Below are 22,746 nucleotides of genomic sequence, written 5' to 3' on the forward strand. Positions count from 1 at the left end.
CGGCTCCGAAAGGACCCCGGCCGGGTCGGGGGAGCGCGGCTCTCCCCGCACCTCGGGGCTCGCTCCTGTCCCACATCCCCCCCCGAGCCCCCAAGCCCGGAACTCGCAACTTTCCCACCCCGCGGGGCCACCCGGGAGGGCGCGGGGGCGGGCGGCAGCCGGGGCGGCCGCGCTTCGGGGCTCCGCTCCGCGCCCCCGCCACCCCGATCCCGCCCCGGCGGCGGGGACGGGGGATGGCGCGGAAGAAGCGTCCGCCGGCTGCCCCGCAGGCAGCGAGGGGAGAAGGGGGCGAGAGGGGCTGAGGGCGGCGGATGGAGAGGCGAGGCACGGAGCGGTGGGTACCCGGGGTGAACCCCCTGCTTACTGTGGGCTCTTGGGGTAGAAGGGGAGGGTGACGTGGCTGAGATCCTGGATGTCAAAGGCGGTGGGCTCGGCCGAGATCGCCTGCCGCTTGGTCCTCTGCTCCCCCTGCAAGGTGCCGGCGCTCTGCTGCTGCGCCTGCTGGGTGGCGGGCCGGATCACGGAGCGGTACTTGTCCAGCTCGTTCTGCAGCTTCTGGATCAGTTCGTCCTTCTGGTCCAACTCCAGCTCCAGCTCGTCGATGAGCGCATCCCGCTGCCGCAGCTCCTCGATCTTCTCCTGCAGCGCGTACTGTAAATCCCGCAAAGTGCCCATGGTCCTGCCGCCTCGCTCGCCCCTCGCCTCTCCCGGCAACTTTCCCCCCCGGGCCGCCCACCGCCTCCCCGCACTTGGGCCAACTTCGCCTCCGCCGCCCCCTCCGGCCCGGCCCGGCCCGGCGCGGCCCCGCTGCCCGCCGGGGCCCCCGCCGCAGCCGGACCCCCGCCGCCGGCACCGCGCTCCGGAGCCGGGTTGTTAGGGGCGATTTCGATCCGCCTGCGTCAGGCTGGGCTGGAGAGGGAGCGGGAGACACACACACACGCGGAGGGGGAGGGAGGGAGGGAAGGCGGCGGAGAGGGAGGCAGGGGCGCCTGCGAGGATGCACATGCACTCCCCGCTCCCTCCTTCCCGGCCCCGCCGGCTCCCCGCGCCGCCCACACCCCCGCGCCCGGGGTCGCCCGGCGGGGGATGCGGGGAGGGGGCTGTCCGGCGGCTCCCCCGGGGGCTGCGGGAGCGCTCCGCCGCCGGCAGCCTCTGCCGAGCCCTCCCCTCCCGTCCTTTTGCAGGAGGAGGCCATCAAACAGGTCCGAGCCCTGGGAGATGGCTGCACAAACCTGCCCTCTCCGTCCCACTTTCGGGGTGTCCCCGGTCCTCTCCCTTCCCATCCTCCGCTCCGATCGAGGGTACTACTTTTTCCCTACAGAACTTGCCAGGCTTATCTCCCATTTACTTTTTTTTAACAGCCAATTTTTGTTGTCTTCTCTGAGTGAAAGCACAAACCAGTGCCTGGCATGGCTCCTGCTCAGTCTCAGCAAGCTTTGGGCTCCAAAAACCCAGATTTTATTTTACTTGACTGAATATCGGTCAATTATGTCTGCACTGGAAAAGCCTGGAGGCAAGGCATATGGGTCTTAGAGCACTAAAAAACCAGTAACTTAAAATACAGGAAATAGACTTTCTCTGTAGCCCTGCTACCCACATGAAAGCATGAGCTAGTTTCTGCCGTACCAAACACAATCGGATTTTCCCAGTGTGCGAGCGCGACGCCTCATGCACTAGGATTTTCTGCGTGCTGACAAACTGCTACACACCGGTTCTACCTATGCAATACAGTCCACAGGTCTGCTGCACAAAAATAACAAAATAAAATAAATGAGCCGCATCGGCTGAGCCCTCGATGCCAAATGGCTCCGTTGTCTTTTGTCTTGCCTGCAAATGCCAGGCGCAGAAGGGACAGCGATGTACGCTGTGACAACGCGGCTCCTGGGCTTAACCCTCCAGGGCAGAAAGAGGGTTCTGTGGGCAACAAAATAGCTGGTTTGGAGGTTTCTGATAACATTGCACAGTCTGGCGGAGTTGGGAGTAAAAACCTCCACAGCCCAGCTCAGCGCTGGCGCCCCGCAAAAGCTTCTGCAGCGCTGGGGCACCGGCACAGTTTCATGCTCAGATATTTTCAGGGCAGCAGAAGCAGCTGCTTCAGCTCCATCTCTGGGAGTTTGATTTGGGGAGGAGAGAGGTAGGGTGCAACCATGGATACATTTTTTGGAGGTGGGTGGAACCTACGTGTTTCTATCTCCTGTTAGCAGTGTGTCTAGACCTCCCATTCGGGCATCAGCTGGAAATGAGACATCCAGACAGAGACCGTGTTTATGGGATTGAGCTTTTCTGTTTGGTTGGATTTGGTTTATTTTTTACTGTTACATACTGGCATTTGGCTGAGTCCAAAGTTCCAGCTTTCAACCTGCAGATGGTCTTTATAAAATAAATTAAAAAATAATAAATTAAAAAAAAAAAAAAGAACGGATGAGGAATTACAACTGCTCCCTGCTCAACACTGTTGTTTGAAAGGGCCTGGCCTCTCTTCATAAGCATGAGGCTTTGCAGGTTCTTGAACATATTTGATACATCCTGCATTTTCTGAGATGCACGTTAAAAAAAAAAATTGGGTTATGTAAAACACTTCAGTTTTCGGTCCCCTTGATGCATATGTGCCAGCCACAAAAGCAAAGTCCCGTGGTTGTTTTCACGGGTTGCCAAAGCGCTTTAAGTTCAGACAGCATTTTTTACTGTATATTGCCTCCATTTCAATCTTGCATAACTCACTAGGAACAAAAGTATCAAATTTCTTCTGAACATTTCCATTTTAAAGATGACCAGCGTTAAATAGATGCGCTCCTGCTGCCTACAAACTAGAAATCAATGATAAATAAAATATTTTAATAGCATTCAGACGACATGCTTAAAGTTTTATTGGTTTCCTCCCTACAGAAGTGATTCCAACTTCTGGACGAGGGAGACGGCGATGCGGTTAACTGAAGCCCACCGTGCTTCAACAGAGTAACAGCCCCGGGGGGAAAGTTGTGCATAATTTCTCAATAACAAGCGGTAAAGTCACATTACTTGGTTTCTATTAGAGGTACACAGCCTGGGGCTGAGACAACAATACCTAAATGAGAAAGGATCTGGAGAAAACCATGAGAAATTATGGGAAATAAAACTGGTGAGGAGTTTAGCTGAGTGTATCTAGAGAAAATATTTGTTTACAGGTGGAAAGCAGATTTTCATAAGACCTACAAGGTCTGAAGAGAGATTTTATAGCTCAGTTTTAGATTTGGGACTATAATTAGCAGCTGTCAAGTCTAAGGTTGGTCTTCCCTGATTTAAGGATGAGGCCAAAGCAGCCCAAAGGGCTTCACAGCCTGACAGCCAAGTTCTGCCGCAGGAAGGCAGCCAGCAGTTGCCTATTTTCGACTATTCACTGCTCTCCCAAAGAAACCATCAGGCGAGTGCAGGTCTCCTCCCTGCGGTTCATACTTCAGGCTTTCCTGGCATGGGCTGGTGCGTAACCTCAGGGATCCCAGGGTACTGCCCCACTCCGATAAAAATAAATCCTCTGATCCCATTCCTTTCAACTTAAAGTTCCCAATAAAAAAATCTCAGACTCTCAGAGCAGCTGCTTCGTCTTCTTGATCCAGTGAACGGAAAGAAATGGTTTTAGTGAGAAGAATGGCAGCAATGCACCAACTGGCTTGGGTTTCAGGAGGACGGGGCAAAGCTGCTTGCGGTTTGTTAAGAGAGCCTTTGGCTACAGTCGTCCCAAAGCCCTTTTCTGATCCGGCCACTGAGATACTGTGCCTGGATGTTGGGTAAGCAGGAAGCCAAAAAAAAAAGAGCATCTGCAGACAGCGTCCTCTCTGCCCCAAAACACTGTGTGCCGCAGCTTGCTGATGGGAATCACACAAAACAGGGATGTTTCTTCTCTTCGAACAGGCTGTGATATATACACAATATTTCCTCTTTGCACAGCTCCTAGGTTTTAATAGCTTTTGCTTCTAAACCTTTCAAGGATCATCTGTCACCAAATGCACCCACTCAGCTGCCATCTTCCAAGCTAAAAACATATTTGAAAGCTCTCTATTCTGCAAACATGTCCCCGGGCTCGCCAATCAAAGCTCAGGTAGCAAGCAGGATCGCTGACAGGCAAATGTCACCTTGCTGTATCCAGCCAGGACAGCGCAGGTGAAGAAGCTGGAGAGGCATCACTGAGTACATACATAAACATTTTCCTCCTCCTGGAAGCATTTTTTTTTCCCTGCCTAATCCACTCCAATGCCAATCCTTACCCTTTTCCCAGAATATCTACAGCAGCAGATCAGCCTGTGGTAGAAAGTTGAACCACTTGGATTTTGCGATGCATTTCTCTGCTGGTCGGAGCTTTGTGCAGATTTGGGAAGGTGTGTGACCCACGGGACTCTACCTGCCGATGGCACACAGCCAGTTGCAAAGCTGAATGCGTTCCCCACGTGCACGTTCACGGCAACACCTTTATAATGTGAAGGAAAGACTAAAAATACAGGAAGATCTAGAGGAAAGCAGCACGTACATGAGCTGAACTCTTGCAAAAAGCATGCTATAACCAACTCAAGTTGCAGTTCACCCTGGAGAGTCACCACGTCTCATCCATTGGATGCCACGTCCCCGCCCACCTCATTCCACTCAAAATTCACGCCAGTCCCTGAGGTAGAGGAAGGAGTGCCACCTATTGAAACATGAACACATCTGACTCCTCCCTAGGGCATAGTTAGCCCTTCTTTTTGCCTTTTGCCCCAAACAGAATGCCTCCGGTAGCTCCTTCCGGGGCCACAGTGCCATACAGATTTGCAGGGAGCAGCTGGAAAATAATTCAGCCCCCAAGGATAGGGATGAGGATGGAACTACTGTGTCAAAGCAGCCTCACCAAGACCAAAGAGCAGGAATTGGCAGTATTTGGGGACTGCTTCAGCCCCATTTATCTCCGAAAATAAGTCCTATTTGTCTCATGACATTGGACATTCCCTCTTATTTTGGTCCTTTCTGGAGCCTCTAAAAATGAAGCTGAAACCTGTTTGTTCCTCCCCAATGAAGGGATGGAGATACCCAGGGTTAGGCACTCTTGCAGTCAGTGCTCTCTTTTAAATCCCATTGATTCCCAAGTGCTGAAACTCAAATCTACATCTCAACTGGATTATCTCAAGGATTTTCCTTCAGTATGTAGATTCTTTCCATTATCAGTAACAAACACTGAGAAGTAGCTCTTGTGAAGAGCATGCAATCGCTCCGGCCTGCCATGGAAAATCCTCCCAGGATGAGGATCATTTGGAGTAGAGTGCAGGAGAAAAAAAATACCCTGAGACCTATTAATGTTACCAAAAAATGTTCACTGCAGAGACAAGAAAAAAAATAATAGTGTGCTGTACTGCAATTGGTAATATTCTTAGCTTTTTATATCACATTAGGGGCATACATAATAACACAAAAAATGAATGTTTGTGTCATGCAAGGCAAAAGGATGAGAAATTATGAGTGTGTAATAGCACAGAATTATCCACGTAACGTGGTGGTTTCAAGCCCTCCTTCCCTCGTGCACAGATCCATGTGCCAGAATCAGATTCAAGATTCAAGTTTCTTGTTCTCCTCCGTGGGTCCTTTGCCCAGAAAAATAGATGGCATGAAGGACCTAACACACTGGCAAGGTAAGAGATAACCCTCCCCTCATCATTTTTCCAGGCTGGAGGAAGCCCTGTATCTGTGGGTCCTGCTGGGTGGACTGCAGAGCTGAAACCGTAGAACGGTATCAGTCGTCTGTCTGGGAGGAACAGGAGTTTTACATAAAAATGGCACAATAAATTATTCTCGATATCCAGAAGTTGAATACACATTCAACAAGCCCTTCAAAGCTTTTTCCTTCCATTAGAGCAACCAAAACAGTCCCTCTGGCTTCTGTTCCCCACTAACAAAGCCCTATTCACACCAGCCCTGCCTATGTGCCTACAGAAACCACAGATCCTCTGCCCTCCAAAAAGCATCTGACACACTTGAGTTGAAAGATGTCTTTCTAAGCCAGGCTTTTTCTCCTATGATCGCATGGAAAGTTGAATTTTCACCAGTTCACCCCATCAGATGGTGGCATGCGGTGGCAGTGGGTCTCCGCATCCCATTGCTTCAGTGCTGGTTCAGCTGCTCATGAGTCCCTATGGGGTAGGAGGGGATGCTACAGGCTTCCTGGTAGCACCTTCTCATATTCTCAGCCTAAATGAAATCTTTGAGGCTGGGATTTCTCCAGGAAAGAGTAAACACGTTTTCTGTGCACCCCTAGATAGAAGCTGCAAATAGCAGCAGATCTCCAGGCAGGTCAGGCGTGGGAACCACCATCCCTGACCCCGATTCCTCCTGTCCATACACACCTCGGGTGATTGGTTGATTTTTTCCCACCTGCTAGAAAGGGCTGGACTGCCTGGCAAGGTCAGACATGAGCAGAGCTTAGACACATCTTCCTGTGGGCTGGATTAAGCCAGACGCGGCTTCAAAATGATTGAGCTGCCTTAAGAAGTCTCTTTAGGCTCATGTTAAGCAGCAACTTGTTCTGAAAACTGCCAGCATAAATACTTAGTGCTGTTTTGCAGTTACTACAATTAGACCCTGACTATGCCCCTGCTTTTCTCAGCAGTCCCAGGACACTGACTGTATAGAGCAAAAGCAGCATTTAGACAAGGAGAGCCGTGGAAATGTAGTTTTCTTTTGCTTTCAGCCTTAAGCTACTGGCAAATGAACCCAGGGACCAATTAAACTAAATGTAAGGATGCAGATCTAGTCTTGGAGCCATGAGATACAGGATATAATGGAGGTGAAGTTTGTAGAAAACATCAACTCAGTTGATGTAGCTGGAAAAACAGATTAATTCTGGCTCTCGTGCACGTATCCATGAGATTGGAAGAAGCTGAAACGTTAGAAGGAAGGTGGGAGCCATGTGTTGGATTTGAGGCCTCTTATTTTCATGGAGGTACGGCTGGGATAGCCAGGCCAGCTTCCTTGCACTTCTCGTCAACCAGAGTTTAACCGCTCAGGACGGCCCGTGCTCAGCGACTCTTCTCTTCACTATTCAACATACGTTCCTCCTCCCGCTGTATGATATCTCAGTGTCACGGTGAAGGGGTGCGAGAGCTTGGCGACTCATCCGTCACCCAGCCCACGCACCAAACAGTGTGGGGTTACTGCCCAAGGATGAAAACAACCCAGCCTGATCATGCAACAGGGACAACATCCTAATGCCAAAAAGCTCTGCAATTCATTCAGTCATTGAACGATCAACGCGCGCAGGCTACCAGAAGTTTCCCAAACCTCACTTTTCAGAGGCAAGACCCTTACAAAGCCATTGACACAGCCAGAAACCCTACAGCTGCCTAACACATGCTGCGTGTCACCTTTGTATTGCGTTGCTTAGGAAAGGCACTTGGGCAGAATATGGATCTGACCTTCCTGTGTTACGCGGTCCAGGCAATCAGGAACTCAACAGGGTGTTAGGACATCTGGGGGTCAAATCCCAGCTTTCTGCCTTTGTTTCTGACTTCATCTGCTCCTACTAACCTTTTCTGTGTGAGATCATCTCTTTGTCTTTACGTGGGACTCTAACTAGCAACAGCAGCTTCTAGGGGCACATTTTGGAGTAGTGATTCTTGCATCGGTATTCAGTAGTACACTGGTAAAAACTTGTGTTGACCAAAAGTGAGGTTTGTCTTGTGAGCCAGCCTGCAATTCTTCATGGTATACTTTTAAAACACTACACAAACACAGCTAAACTCATCAGCTGTTACCATGCAGTTACATCTTTTCCTCTCTCCAACCTCAGTCGCCTTCTGCAACTTGCTGATTTTTTTCTCATGGTTTTCTGGTTGCAAGAGGTGCAAAGCAAAGTACTCAGGAAAGTAGGAACAGCAAGAGGCTTGTTTTTCCCCCCAAGTTATTTTAATCGATAGCAGCTCATTTCTACAGCCTGATTTTGAAGCTGCTTGACGCCATTTCTTAACTTCCCGGGCTTAATGGTAGCAAACCACTTGCCAGCCCCGAGCATTTGCAATTCCAGGTGCTCCCTCTCGTCACCCTTTTGGACCCTGCATTGTTTCTTATCTCTCCTTGCCGGTAATGCACCACTCACCTACCATAATTGCCTTGGTCTGTTGGGCTGAGTTATCCAACCTTCAAAACAATTCATTTATATTTGAAATGGGATTAGAAATAAATACATATTCCGCTACCACCAATATGAAAATAACCAGTGCATTACGATTATTTTATGATGAATGCGTTGTGAACAAGTGTACCGTCTCTTTATGTAATCAAATTAATTCCTCTGCTTATTAAAAATTATTATTTGAATGTTTCAGGTATTTATAACAATAAGCACAAAGCATAGATTTTAAGCCTGTGTTTTACATGACTGGACAACAGACTGGTGTTTCTTAAAGATAAATGTAAGTTGCACTGAAAGTTGCCTTCATTTTCAGAAACAGATTTGTGCTAGAATTTATTCTGAAGTCTTTTTCTGACATCTGCATGCCCTGAGCAACTAGAAAAATTTTACTGAAGTACGGTCTTTAAGTATCTAAAAATGTTTATGTCCACAGTTCAGCAAACTCTTCCTTGCAGAAAACATTCCCAGAAAAGGTTTGTACTCAAAGTTGATCCCTGTGATCATTTAAGGCTCAGAATAAAGGCTGCGTCCCACAGAGGACCCGGCTCATTAAGGTACCAAGGAAATATCCATGAATCATCCAGGCACGATCTGCAAACAGGGGCTCACATCGGGTGCCACAAAGGTTTTACACCGCTCCACTGACTTCTACAACTATTTCTTATTTATGCTTGGGGAAACTTCATCAGGTTGGGCTCTCCAAGTGCACAAAAATGTTTATGCTCGCAGTTTTCTCATTGTCAGTGTTTGCTCCAACTGATTGCTCTACTCATCAGAGCATTAGCGGCCAGTGTTCACCCGATTTCCTAAGCATTACCGACATCTTTCAACTGACTGCCCTGCTGTGTTGGGTGAATCAGGGGATGGGCAGCACTTTTATTCTCGCCTTTGCACAATTTCTACTTCAAATCAGCAGCTAAACCCCAGGTAAGGTGCAGGCCTCCCTCCTCGCTCTCACTGCACCGCCACTACCCCATCTTGGAGGAGGATGTGCAACCGCATCTCCTCACCAGCTGCGGGCAAGTCGGGCTGTGCAAACCCGGGGCTGCGGTGCCTTTTCTGACTCCAGCTCCATCTGCAGCTGGTTTGCTCTGACCCTGACTCCTCTCTGTTGCATAGTATTAAAACATGCATTGAAACATGCTGTGAAGGTTCACCTACGCAATTCTTCTCCAGCATAAAACATGCTGAGAAGGTTCACCTATGCCACTCTTCTCCACTATAAAACATGCTGAGAAGGTTCGCCCCTGCACATCTTCCCCACCACCTCCTAATCTTTGATCTGGGTGGAGAACAGCACAATTTTCACTGCTGGGGAATTACGATACCGACTCATGGGAGCTTCCTCAAACCTAGAAGGAAAAATCCTTTCGAAGTGATGATGCTGCGAAGGCAACATGCACTTTGGGTCTGCTTCTCTGTGCTCTAGAAAGAAAGATTTCTAGGTTGATATTGACCTTTTATAGGCTACATCTTGCAAGAACTATTTCTGTTGAAGCTTTATCATCTATATTTTTACTTCAGCAGCTTGGCCCAAACAACAGGGCAATTTCTTCATACCCATATTTGTGCAATCCATATACGCAACACTCAGTGTATAAACTCATTTTCAAAGCATCTGACATGCTGTGAAAGGGTCTCGTGTTGTTAGAATGGAAGGATCAATACTGGTTCGCAGCATAAAAATCTTCATTGTGACAGACAGGAAGGCAACATATTTTATACTTCTGCTCCCTGGAACAAGAGTACAGCTTCACAACCCGCTTCACAAATCCCCCCTGCTCCTTTACAGATACACAAACGTTGTTTGTTTGGTTTTTTTTTAAACCCACTCTTTTCCTTTTTCTTTTTTGCTTAAGAGTCACGACTATCAGCAAAACAACTGTTTTCAGATCATGATTTGGGCATGACGTAGCATGAAGCGCCATGTGCCACCTCCCAGCGCGGTGGGTGTTTGGCCCTGCTCTGTTCCCTTACATGGCCTGCAGCTCTGGCAGGCACAGCATTCTCCACATTCTTCTTTTTTTTCCTCTGCTTTTTAATTCTCATTTCTTTTAGGAGGAGAAAACACAAAACACAAGGAGTAATGCTGCCCTCTACTGCCCTGCTCTCCCGGCTTGAGGTGCGTGGCTGCAAACCTTCACACCAAATACTCGTTGAACCAACACCACGACAAAAAACCAACAAAACGTTAAAAAACCCCACCCAAAACAAAGCAAAAACCCCCAAAACACTCAATCAAAAGGCAATATAGAAACAAAAAATGCATGCGTTAAAAAAACAAAAGAGACCACGGGGGCCAAGAGTATTGCTCAAACTCAGCTTTAAGTTCCCACTGATATATTAATATATTCTATTTCTCAGCAATAGGGTAGGATTAATATTACAAGTATTTCTCGAGTTAGCTACTACAACTCTGAAGAAGTGAACGTGTGGCATATTAAGGGGCATATTTATAGAAAAGTGGGCATTTATAAAACCACAGTACTGTCTCTCTATATCACAGCCTTCTTTCTTCTTAATATTCGGTTTACTTGATAAGCAAATTATTTCAAAGATATAATAACACTACCTGCAAGTCCCAGCAGACCAGACATCACATTTTATGTGGGTTTTCTTTACCACACCTGTATGTGTTCCCCCTAAAGAGACGCAAAAGTAGATTGATTTGTGGAAAGTTTGAATCAATAATTTGATTCAGTAATAGGCATTAAATCATTGATTCGCACCAATTCCTGGCTGCTGGCTCAACACCCGGTACATGCTGCCACTACCATAACATGCAAACAACTCCAAGCACGCACATAAAAGTCAGGACACATAAACCTAAAAATCTCTGTCTTTTAGTATTAACGACCAGTTGAATGACCAATCTGAAAAAGGAAGACATTTCATTTTCGCTATATACCATAATTCTGTATTTAGTCTCATTTCTTTAGATTTTAAATTATTCCATTTTCAGGAGTCTCAGTCTTTTTACTTTCCTTTTATATTTCCTCATAAACTCTCAGAAAAGTCAGTTAAATTAAAACAGCTCATGCTAATACCACCATACACATACACATATATCACTGCAATTGCAATTAATCCACAACCTCAAAAAACCACAAACTTCCCAACTCTTCAGTTGTACAGATAAAGTTAAACTTTGCAAGCAAGCTCTTATTTAAAAAACATTAATGTAATTTCCAGATGGAATTGGTATTGATTGGGCAGCAGAATAGCAAATGCTGAGCATAGAGGTCTAAATTATGGGGAAAGAATCAATACAGGAGCCCCACTAGAATGGAAGATTTAAATAGGTTTTTTTTTTCCCCTCAGGCTTCTATATATTTTTGTAGGGGACACTCAGGAGATGGGGTAAATAATGTTTCAAACCCAAACAGATTAGGAGATTCGGGAAATAAATTTATCCTCAGGCTGAAATGGTACAGTACCCAGTTCTTTGGTGGCGAAGCAAGGCCAGCCCAGGGTCTAGCTGAGAATAAGTTAAAGCGTGTCCCAGCCTACATTGTAGAGAGAGGTAAAACCTTTTATTAGCCCAGATAATGATCATAGAATCATAGAATTGTTAAGGTTGGAAAAGACCCTTAAGATCATCGAGTCCAACCGTTAACCTAGCACTGCCAAGTCCACCACTAAACCATGCCCTCAAGCACCACGTCTACCCGTCTTTTAAATACCTCCAGGGATGGGGACTCAACCACTTCCCTGGGCAGCCTGTGCCAATGCCTGACTACCCTTTTGGTGAAGTTTTTCCTAATATCCAACCTAAACTTCCCCTGGCGCAGCTTGAGGCTGTTTCCTCTCGCCCTATTGCTTGTTACTAGGGAGAAAAGACCGACCCCCACCTCACTACAACCTCCTTTCAGGTAGTTGTAGAGAGCAACAAGGTCTCCCCTCAGCCTCCTCTTCTCCAGACTAAACAACGCCATCTCCCTCAGCCGCTCCTCGTAAGACTTGTTGTCTAGACCCTTCACCAACTTCGTTGCCCTTCTTTGGACACGCAAATGCTGGAAGCCGGAGGAAGATGCTGGAAGAAAGAGGCACGATTTTGAGGCTAAGCCACAAGATATATTTGCAATATCTATATGAAATAAGCCACAAAATATCTACCAGGAGATGAAATTAGAGATGTGAACCCTATGTGTGATATCCAGCCTATGATTGAGCAAAATTCTCCAATCTGTGCTCCTTTGAAGGCATAAGCAACAACGGACATGCCATAATCATTTCTTCTTCACAGGTTGCTACAGCCTGAGCTGGATTTGAAATCTCAGGGAGTATTAAAGCATCTCCATGAACCCGCATGGACGAGAACTGCACCACACATCTCCACTTTGCAACACAACCCTCTTCTCGAATAATGTTCTTACGCATTCATTGATGGAAACCAGTCCGTTTCTCACCCGTGGCTTCTTCTCTTACTTTTACTAAGAGCCATTATTTGCAATTACCCCAAATATGCAACTAACATCTGCATATCGATGCAACCTATTAAAAAGTTTCACCAAAAGCATTAGAGCTGAAGCAGGTTTTGAGATTTTCAGTGGAGAATTCACTTCACTTGGGTAATTCCTTGATGAGAGGGAAAGCTCAGAGCAGAGGTAAATACCAAGCCTTTCCATTTCATTTTGGGAAATCAAAAGCATTTCTTAAATTTCTCTCTCATTAACCCATTTTAACAGGGTTCTTCCAATTCCATAACAAACTGCATCCATTTAAATTCAATAGTAACTAAGAATTACCTTCACAGCAAAAAGCAATGCTTATTAACAAAACAAGAGCAGGAGGAAAATGGGAATCCTCTGAGAGATTTTCCTTTAGACCCAAACAGACTTACTGAAACATCCTTCAAGGAACCAGGACAGCAGATGCCTCCTCACGTAAATAAGGAGTCCAGACACGTTTTCAGCACAATGCCTTTAGGGAAAATAAAAACCACACGAAAAAAGAACCAAATCTGAATATATCCACTTATATTAATAAGTACGAAGAATCAGAGAGGGTGTATTTCCATATAAAGGCCTATAGTGTAAATCAATTATCTGTCTACAATGCAACCAGTTCCAACTTTCTGGAAAAAAAGACCTCTTTTCCTGAGGCTAGGTATTATTCATCCACCGGAGAGAGTAATGCAGACAGACCATTTGGACAATGACCATTTCCAGTCCTAAAATCTCCATTGATGCTAATTAGTTGAACTCAGAGCTTCGGATTAATGCAATATTTTTCCTTTGTAACTACTAAATACTTTTTTCTTTTTACTGGAAAAGCCCTTTACTGTATATTCAGGTTTTACTGCCCACTGAATGGCAAGTTACGTGTTTGAAAAACTAGACCTCCAATTTGTACATCATTATTAGGACTTCTTCCATGATGCTAATGGATTTAAAAAAATGTGTACTTGATATTTTTTTTCCCTCTCTCTGTACCTCTTCAGCAACACATAGGAAAGAAATGGTAGAAATGTGCAGAGACTGGAGCAGAGTGTCTAGAGGATAACTTCTTGCATTGTGTTACTAACAGTTTTCAGAAACATCTTCAAGTTCTTGCAGAGAGCAGTGATTAAAGCTTTAAAAAATGTACCTGCTTCCCTCCTGAAGGAAAGAAGGGCCATTTGATAAATGACGTCGTTTAACCCATATTTTTTTAACTATAGCTTTAGTTTATTCCTATTTATTTTTAGCTCATTTCTGTTCCTAAAAAACACAAAGCAGCCTAAACCATGAACTAATTACAGCTCCTGCTAGCTGCATGGGTTAATTAACATAATTACTCATTCGTATCCTGGTCAGCTTGCTGAATTCATGTACTGTATTTCCAGCTTGAATAATTTAACAGGTATTAATTATTTATACCTTATAGCTCTTTCAAAGGAGTTGTTCGGAGCCAATGCCAGTTATTAGACTTGGCAGACAAAGCCAAGCGCTGCCCCACAAGGGCCAGCTCCACCGTCGTGCTTGCTTTATCCCGAGGTTTACAGAAGGGAAATGGAAAGGGTTGCATTTAGCCACCAAAAAGCAACACGCATTAAATCTCCCTATGTCCAGTGTTTGATTTATAGACGATGCCAGCGAGTTCAAAGGAAACTGAAAAAATGCATCTCCTTGCTAAGCACCTTTTTCTTTTGGTTAGTCAATATAATACATTTTAAGGGGCAAGACTGCAAGCAGGCGGACATCCTTCCCCCGTGATCTTTCAATCATTTTCTTTTCCAGTAATCAAAACGCTGGTTCTAGCTAGGGAAAGACCACATAGCCACAAAATGGTCATCAGAACATCCAAAAAAGGCAGGGTGTGTTGAACATCACCCATCCACAGCTTTATCTGTGCCTGTCCCACTGGCTGCCCTCTGCAAGCTGCCAAAAAAGCCAGGGCGATCTCCTCCTGCTAGGAAGAACCTCTCCACCTTCCTCCTTTGCTTCAGTGGGGGCCTCAATGAAGAACTGGCTCCATGCAAACCCGGAGGATGAAGTTATGACCAGTGTGTAAGCAGAAAACAACTAAGTAAGTGGAAAAATAATGACTAGAGACCAGTAACAACATGTATTTATTGGTGGCTCAGGCTGAACTGCTTTTCAGAGTGCTAATATCCCCCCTGTGGGAGAGTATACTGAGCAGCTGGAGATGGTGTTGAAGAAGGCAAGCAAATACCAGACAGCTAAAAAAAAAAAAAAAATCTTTATCAAGGACAGAAAGGGCTTGATTTGTTTAGCTCATGAGGAAAAAAAAAGATTAAGAGAAAATTTAATTACATTATATAGACACTATAATGTAGATAACGAGTTCAGTATTAAATGGTGTTTTTGAGTAGCAGGGAAAGGCATTACAAGAACTGGAAGACAAGTAAATTCAAATGAAAAATGAGGCACCTATTTTGAACACAAAGGGCAAATAACCATGAGAACAAAGTCCCTAGCAAAGAGGTAGATCACATACATCTCCACCTGCAACCTGAGGTTAGCAGTGCCACCTCAGCCACCTTCTCCTCTGCTCTGCCAGTGAGCTCCGAGGTGCCCATCACAACCCCAGCTGAGCAGATTTATGTTATAAAAGCTCCATACCAGCCAGCTTTTTTCCTGCCCAAACATATTTATTCACAAATCTTCCCTCTTGCTCTCCATCTCGAGGTTGCTCACTGCCGTTGCAGGTGTGGAGGACGTTGCAGCTATCCAATGTCCCCTCCATTTACAGCCGCTGCAAAGAGCCATGCTGATGGGAAAATATTTTGCATGGCCAAGCCATGTGTGCCAGCACACAGGAGACGCTTCTCCTCACCTCACAGTTGTTTTTGGGGGTTTGGCAGCTTTCACCCAGGAATTCTTCCCCAAGGTTTAAACGATAAAAATACCAGTGTCCAAACAGTGCAGCCTTTCAGCCTCCCCTGGTCCTGCCAGGCCAGAGCAACCTCTGGTTGCATCTGCGGATCTCCTCGGCGGGTGGTGTGGTTACCCATATGTACCCGAGGGCACTGCTGGCTATGTACTTTACCTTATTCAAACCATCTGTTTAAAGATTTCTGGTCTATGAATCCTTTTACGAGAGCGGAGGGTGGGGAGGCAGACCTGAAAGCGTTTTTTCATTCCCAGGAAAGCTTGGGGTCTGTGCAGCCCTCCAGCTTTTCCCTCTGCAGCGACCTCCCTCCATTCCCTGACAACTGAAGCAGCATATTTTTTGATCGTTTTTAACCACTTCCCAGCATTAAGCTAAGAGTTGTCCTCTGCATTTTGCCTCCTTCACCAGGATCTCAAGGGACGTGTAACCTTAAGTCAAGGCTACAAGACATGGGTCTGTCATTGCCTTAATCATAAAACATTTCCCATCACATTGAAGATAATGCTGGAATAATCCATATGTTTAATGTCCAGCAATAAAGGACTGCCCGGTAACCTCAGCTGGTGTTTCAAAATGCTCCCATTCGCTACCACTGTGTGGTGGGTACCCAGAGCCTCGCGCAGCCTCTCCCCATCAGTCGCTTCTGCACACGCATGGAGAGAGGGGTTGGTGACGGCACCCACATCACCCAGCCCCTCTCCCCCTCTGCAAGACAAGTGTCACCCCCACCCCACTGGATTAAATAACCACGGCAGCAGGGGACGTGCTGGAAAACCAGGCATTTCAGGATCACCATCAACCTTGTGATGTGATTTATGACTGAAGGGAGATAACCTGTTATGGTTTTAATATTCTGCGTTACCCTAGGCTGATTCTGTTCAGCAGTATTACATCCCTTATTGGAGATGTTAAGCCAGCACTAAGAATACAACCCATCCCAGCAGCCCCTAATGTACATGATGCCCTCGTCCTCCACAGCGACCGAAGACCGTGGATGACTCCGCTACACTTCATACCTGGTGCTTATGAGTATTGCTGCATATCATGTGCTTATACCTGCTCTTTTCTCCCATGTCTCCTTTCCCTCCTGTAAGACTTTGCGGCCAGTAAGGAGCTGGCATAGCATCCATCTATTCAATCCCAGCCTTAAACCTGATTTAAATTAATGCTCTGTCCAGACCCAATCCATCCCTGGTTCTCCTGCACAGTGGTACCAAACCCTTTTTTCCTTGCACTACCAACTACTTTGCCAAGCTCATCTGAGCTAAAAAGCAATAAAAAATTAGGGAGAGATTGGCTGTGCAAAAAACCCAGGACAAATAGCCCAGTTTTACCAGTCCTTTTACTATTGGGCCAGCATTTTCAGAGCTCAGAGTCCATTACAAGGTGCATCCAGGTGCACTCAGGAGAGCTATCAATATGGAGAAGCATACGGTAACCATTTTCTTCCCACTGCGCCATCATTTGAGACTCTCTGTCCATCTCCTGGCACTAAGCAGTCCCAGAAGTCAAACACAACTTTAGTTCTCTCATTTGCTTGCAAAGCCAGATCCTTATTATACTGGGGCACATTGCAGTTGGAATGCAAAAGCTCCTGCTTAGCTACTAGTTTCAGCTCAGACTTAGTATTTTTACAACTAGAGATATGCTTCTGAAGCTCTTCACAACCTGAAATACTGTCCCTTTTCCACATATACTTCTGGTCACTGGGATTTTTTAGCTTAGGCGTTTTGCTCTCCTCTTTCTGTTTGTTAGTTGTGGCCGCGCAATAACTTGGAAGGGGTGTTATAATTTCATGAGGCCAGTAGCTGCAAATCTCCAAGCCCATAACATCCACGTGAACCCATGACCATTCAATTACCTGTTTAAAAAGCACATATACTTTGCAGTCTGCAAACACCCCCCTCTCATGTAACATCTCCCATCAGTGGCGGGCTGCCTGGTCCTTTCCCACAGCACTGTACAGCATCGCTCTCCGGCCAAACCAGTACCTTCACCTCCTCTCTGCTGGGGAAGGCAATGCAGGTCCACAGGAAATGCGGCTGGTGTTCACCTCCACCAAACACATCACATAAGCTGTCCTGAATTTCTTCTTCTTGTCCTTCTCAAAAGGCAAATTCAGTGGACCCCCTGAGCAGGAACCAGAGGTACATCCTCCACACGGCGCTTGATCTTATTTTGGAGGTGTCAACAAGGCAAGTCCCAAACGAACTTGCATCATTTCTCATTTCAAGCCTGAATTTTCCTCCTGTGCTCTTAAATGAGAAGTACGCTTCAAAAGAAAAATCCATGTTTAACCTCCTGTACGCTTTTATTGGTTAAAGATCAGTAAACTGTCATTTATTTTAGCATGCCAGGCCTGCTTTATCACGCTGACAAACACAGTAATTACTTTATGCTGACTACATCTTTAAATGTATACAAGTGAAAACTGTATTTGTAAAGGCAAAAATGAGAGACCACCTAAAGGTTTTAAAGATCAGCCAGTAATAGGATGACATTTCACTTTTTCAGGAACATTTGTCTGTAATGAAAGCAACACATAAGCACATGAAATTGGGTTGTAATTATCCCATTATCATTGCATGGGTCTGAAGGCTAAACCAAGATAATGTCCACTGAAAATGTTTCCTCCACACCGGGAAATCATTACCTCAGTAGTTTCATTAGCAGAGTATTAGGCTCAAGCAGCTTCTGCTGTGAACAGGCACCCAGGCAACAGAAACAGCCTGAAACAGCAGCATTTCAGCTGCTCCTTCAAACCCTGTTACTTAAAATGGCCTCTTATGATACAGGTTGGGGAGAGAAATGCTTGTGATGGGACCACCAGAGAGAAGAGGAGCAGAAGAAATCACACAAGCTCACAGCCTTCCTCATGTTCTCACCATGGCAGCTGCAAATAGCATACCTAAAGACCTATATAGCATGTGCTAGTATATATAGGAGCTATATATTTTATGTATATGGGTTAGCATGTAGGAGAGCTATACAGAATATACCAGCAGTAGCCCCATCTCTAGAGCAATGAAGACGTCTTCAGCCACCCAGAGCCACCACAGCAAGAGAGCTGTGGCAATTCTGATGGTCTCCAGGTGAAAGACCACCTCTGCTTTTGGGACCAGGCACCTCAGGCTAAGAAGCAGTGTGTTAAAATAAAAGGAGAGAGAAAGGAGGGCTTCTGTAGAATAAAATTGAGTTGTTAGCACGGCTTTGCTGGGACACCACAGGCCGGAGAGAAAAGTCTTCTGCTCACCAACAGCACAGCCTTGCTATAAACACTAGAATTGCCCAAATTCCACTTAATTCACATTAATTGAAGGGGTCAGGAAAAGTCACATAATTGGGACGGTAAACTCAGTGGTCATATCTTCCTTAGAAAGGCAAAGTATCATTATCGGGCAAGTCCCTGGATAAAAAAACGATCAGCATCTTAACAGAAAAAACACAGAGTGGGACGTGTTATGGACAGCCAAAATATTGGAAAACAGAGTGGATCAGGTCTTTATACTCTGGCTTTTCAAATTTAAAAAAAAAGGTGGGCCAAAGGGTCATTAAGTTTTCTCTGCCTATTATCTTCAGTGAGTTTTGAAATACCAAGAAAAACATTTTGGAGGGCCAGAGGAAAGCAAGCACTCCACAAAGATTTTTAGCAGGTAAATGTAATTGCACAGATAATCGTGTCGGCTTGACATCGATCCTGGACATCCTTTGGGATGTGCGATTCTCAATTTAATTGCTGAAGAAATTAAGGCAATATAACAAATACCAATCTATGTGGCTCTATAGAAGATAGATCTCATGAAATGTACATAGCAAGTTTTATTAAACCGCCTGCAAGTTGGGTTGAAAAAGCATTTGCAGTGATGTAACATAATTAGGCTGCTGTAAACTGGCTGACTTATAAACTTGAGCTCATTGAGTGTGTCTCCAGGTCCAGGGTTTTTAACTCAGTGGAGGGGACGTTAAAAGCGACGAGCTGCTGTAGGAAAAGCGCTCGGGAGAAGCGTGAGAACAGACGGCTAATCCAGGAAACAGCGAGGGCAGGATTTAACAGCAGGACCGTGAAGTTAGAGAAATTCAGGCTTGAAATGTGGAACAAATATTTAAGGCAGAGCAATTAGGGCAATTAATCTTTCCAACAGTTTGCAAGGGACCGTGGTGCTTTCTCAGTCACAGGCAAATTTTTAAACCATGACTGGAATTTTTTTAAATTTTTTTTTAAAGACAGAAACCCACTAGTGAAAACAAAACCTCCGAAAAGGCTAATGGCCCATCTTCTGCAAATCAGGCTAGATGAGCACAGCCAGCCTCGCTGACCTTATAAGATACTCACTTACGAAAGCTAAAGTAATTTTCATTCATTCTTCTGCCATCCGACATCTTTTGGGCACACTAAAAGGGCTCAAAAGTGGATATAAATGTAATTGTAAAGACTCTTTCTCTAAATCAAGGTTACGCGCTGAATTTGCAAATGCTGTCAGCCCAACATCCTGCAGACTTTTCAGTCCAGAAACACACGTGGAATACAGATGTATGGACTTTATCAGCTCTGTATTATGCCTCACAATATGAAAATGATTGCATGACGAGTAAATCCAACACCCACGCAAATAACTGCTTCTTCCAGTTCCTAATGAATCACAGACCCAGAACGGGGTCAAAAGAATATTTGTTGTGGGGAAAAAAAAAAAAAAAAAAACCAAACCAAACAGCTCAAATAGACTCTTTCACATGCTTGCTTGGGCAAGAATGATCAAAGAAACACTAGTTAGGGAGATTAATGACATAATTTCAGTGGACACTAACCAATATATTCCTGTGAATTTTCTCCCCCGTATTTTCACATTTTATTTAAAGCCTTTTAAAGAGACTTGATTTTTAGCTACTTCATATTTAGCAACAGAACAAAAGAGGAGAAGGAAAAGAAGCCTCCCCGATACAGAAGTCAACCAACCCGACATGAAAGATGGAAATCAGTTGTATCTGCTTTCTGGTATTGGAGTAGCAACTACAGGTTATGGGTCAACCCAGTCAAAAAGTTGCAAGAATTAATAATAAGATGCAGCAGAAGGAGCTGGTTGGGAGACACACAAGTGATTCAACATCTTCTAGGTACAAATAGTCTCTGCAATGAGCTGATTATCTTCACTGATGCTTTAGAATAGATTTAACTGCAGAGTCAGAAGAGATTAATCAGGCACCAAAACTTCCGTAAAACTGGCCTTCAGTTGACCCATGACACCATTTCCACTTCCCTTTCCCATGCATTTTTTGCTCTTCTGCCCCCAAACATATGGTTTTATGGAGTAAGAAATTTCATATCCGTAACACCCACCCGTTTTTTCCAGCATCTCCTCCCAAGAGGAACGAGCCTCTGGTGGAAGCTGCCACAAGCAATTCCCCACCAGAAGATAAAACATTCACTTTGAATTTTTATTTTTTAATTATTATTTTAATGCCATGGAGTGGAGGGACAAATTTAAATTTTGCTTCAACCCTCTCTGCTCCACCAGGACTGAGTTATGCAGGGAAGGGAAGATACAAAAATCAGGGTTTCTGCAAGGGAAACCAATCACTCTGGTCTGTGTTTCCAAAAAGGCAATCCAGTCTTTTCCCTGAATTGGGCATCTGATAATAAAACTGCAGATCAAAGCAAGAAACGTGCTCCTGGCAGGGACAGTCTGACTGCCAAAACACCATGTTAAAGCCCCAGCCACGTGTTATGCAATGAAAGGGAACATATAGATTTCACCCTTTACCTTGACACAGATTTTGTAAAGTAGAGTGAAAAATCAATGTGGGAACAAAACAAAACAAAACCTTTTATGCTGCTTTGATTTTTTTTTTTTTTTAAATATTCAATAGCCTTTTTCTGAGCTATCAGAGGCAGCTTAAGACAGAAATAAAGTTGCCAAGAAGGCGGCCAGTGTATCATCTACCCGGGCATTCACACAACCTGCTCCCTGAAGAAGCGACTCCTCACTGCACCAAGGTGTGAGCTGTCACAGGGTATGCATCTTGCCTCCGCAGAGCCCACACAGCAAACTGGAGCCTTTCCTCTGGGATTATATGTGAATAGATGTTGCCTCATGGATGCCCAAACCCAAGGAGAACAGGGCATCAGAAATTACGTGGAAAGACTTGAAACAGATGGTGATTTTAAGGTTACCATGCAACCCCACTCTACGCACTGTCACTAGCAGAAGGAAACACAAAAAGGAGGCAAAATGGGGCAAATGCAGCTTTCCCAGCTAGGGGAAAATGCTCCATTTTTGAGCAATGTCCATAAATGTGGTTGATACCACTGTGGTTAATAACACCTGGGACATTGTTTTTTCCCTATAGAAGCTGATCTTGGGATTTTTTTTCCCTCCATTCAGGCTGAAATGGGATCAGAACTGCCCAAAAGACTTTGTGAAAAGGGTAAACCTAAACCTCACTGTGCACCCAGCCAAACACCAGCCTCCAGCTGAGTGCTGCATCCCCATCCATCCATCATATCGTCAAGTAAAATGGAATATTTCCTCTGAAATGGAAATGGTGTCTTGCTGTGCTGCATCAATGAGCGGCCTTTATTTGTCCTTATTTAGCCTGAGCCTCATCCTTGTTTCAATTCCTTTGCTGACACTAACATTATTTTTTAATAAGCTGATGCTTTCCCACTTACTGAAAGGAACAAGTCATCAAGCCACTGCCCGTACATACATACCATTATTGACGCTTGCTATAATGAATCCAATCATCGTATACATATTTATTCCCCATCCTCTTCTGTTACCCTCACATATCGCTGCTGTGCTCCATCACTGCTGCTGCTTTCCCTTTGCACAAGCTCTACTGCTTGTGCCATAGAGCACCCATCCTCCTGGCGAGTCCTTTTTATGGATCTGGAGATCCTCCATAACCTGGTACCGTTGCACTTATCAGAGTTTTTGCTGTTTGCAAAGCTAAATTCAATGGTCTAAAAGCAGATGCAGCAAAAAGGAATGAGCAATTTCTCTAAGACTGCAGCATCTTCCATCTTGCTCCTCGCTGTGGTGGAAATGTTCACATAAATCATATCTGGTTAAGCTAACATGATGTACCCCAGCATCATAGAACATTCCCCATTTTCACTGAGCTTAATTATTCCTTGTTTCTTCTTTTCTACACCAAATCAAGTCCTGGTTATTTGCTGTTGGACACACTCAGACTTTTCATGTCTTCAAGCACTCAAGGTTTGTCCCTTGTCTCCAGAGGGACGAAATGTGCATCACCCCCAAGATTCCCTGCATTTAGCATCA

General features: G+C 45.2%; 1 protein-coding gene across 2 annotated transcripts in view; it reads right to left on the bottom strand.

The window, feature by feature from the left end:
• The window catches only part of PRKG1 (protein kinase cGMP-dependent 1), a gene marked incomplete at its 5' end in the record, with an annotated part of 513,851 nt that overhangs the window by 478,456 nt on the left and 12,649 nt on the right, over positions 1-22,746 (bottom strand). The window contains one exon of one of the 2 annotated variants that reach the window (XM_082311200.1): positions 365-675. The exons of the other annotated variant lie outside the window; for it this stretch is intronic. Coding sequence (XP_082167326.1) covers positions 365-675 — 311 coding nt within the window. Of the gene's footprint in view, positions 1-364; positions 676-22,746 lie in introns of those variants that run through there. 2 annotated transcript variants of the gene reach the window in all.

The sequence above is a fragment of the Platalea leucorodia genome (assembly GCF_965183815.1).
Source record: "Platalea leucorodia genome assembly, chromosome: 4".
In the NCBI taxonomy this organism is placed as follows: domain Eukaryota; kingdom Metazoa; phylum Chordata; class Aves; order Pelecaniformes; family Threskiornithidae; genus Platalea; species Platalea leucorodia.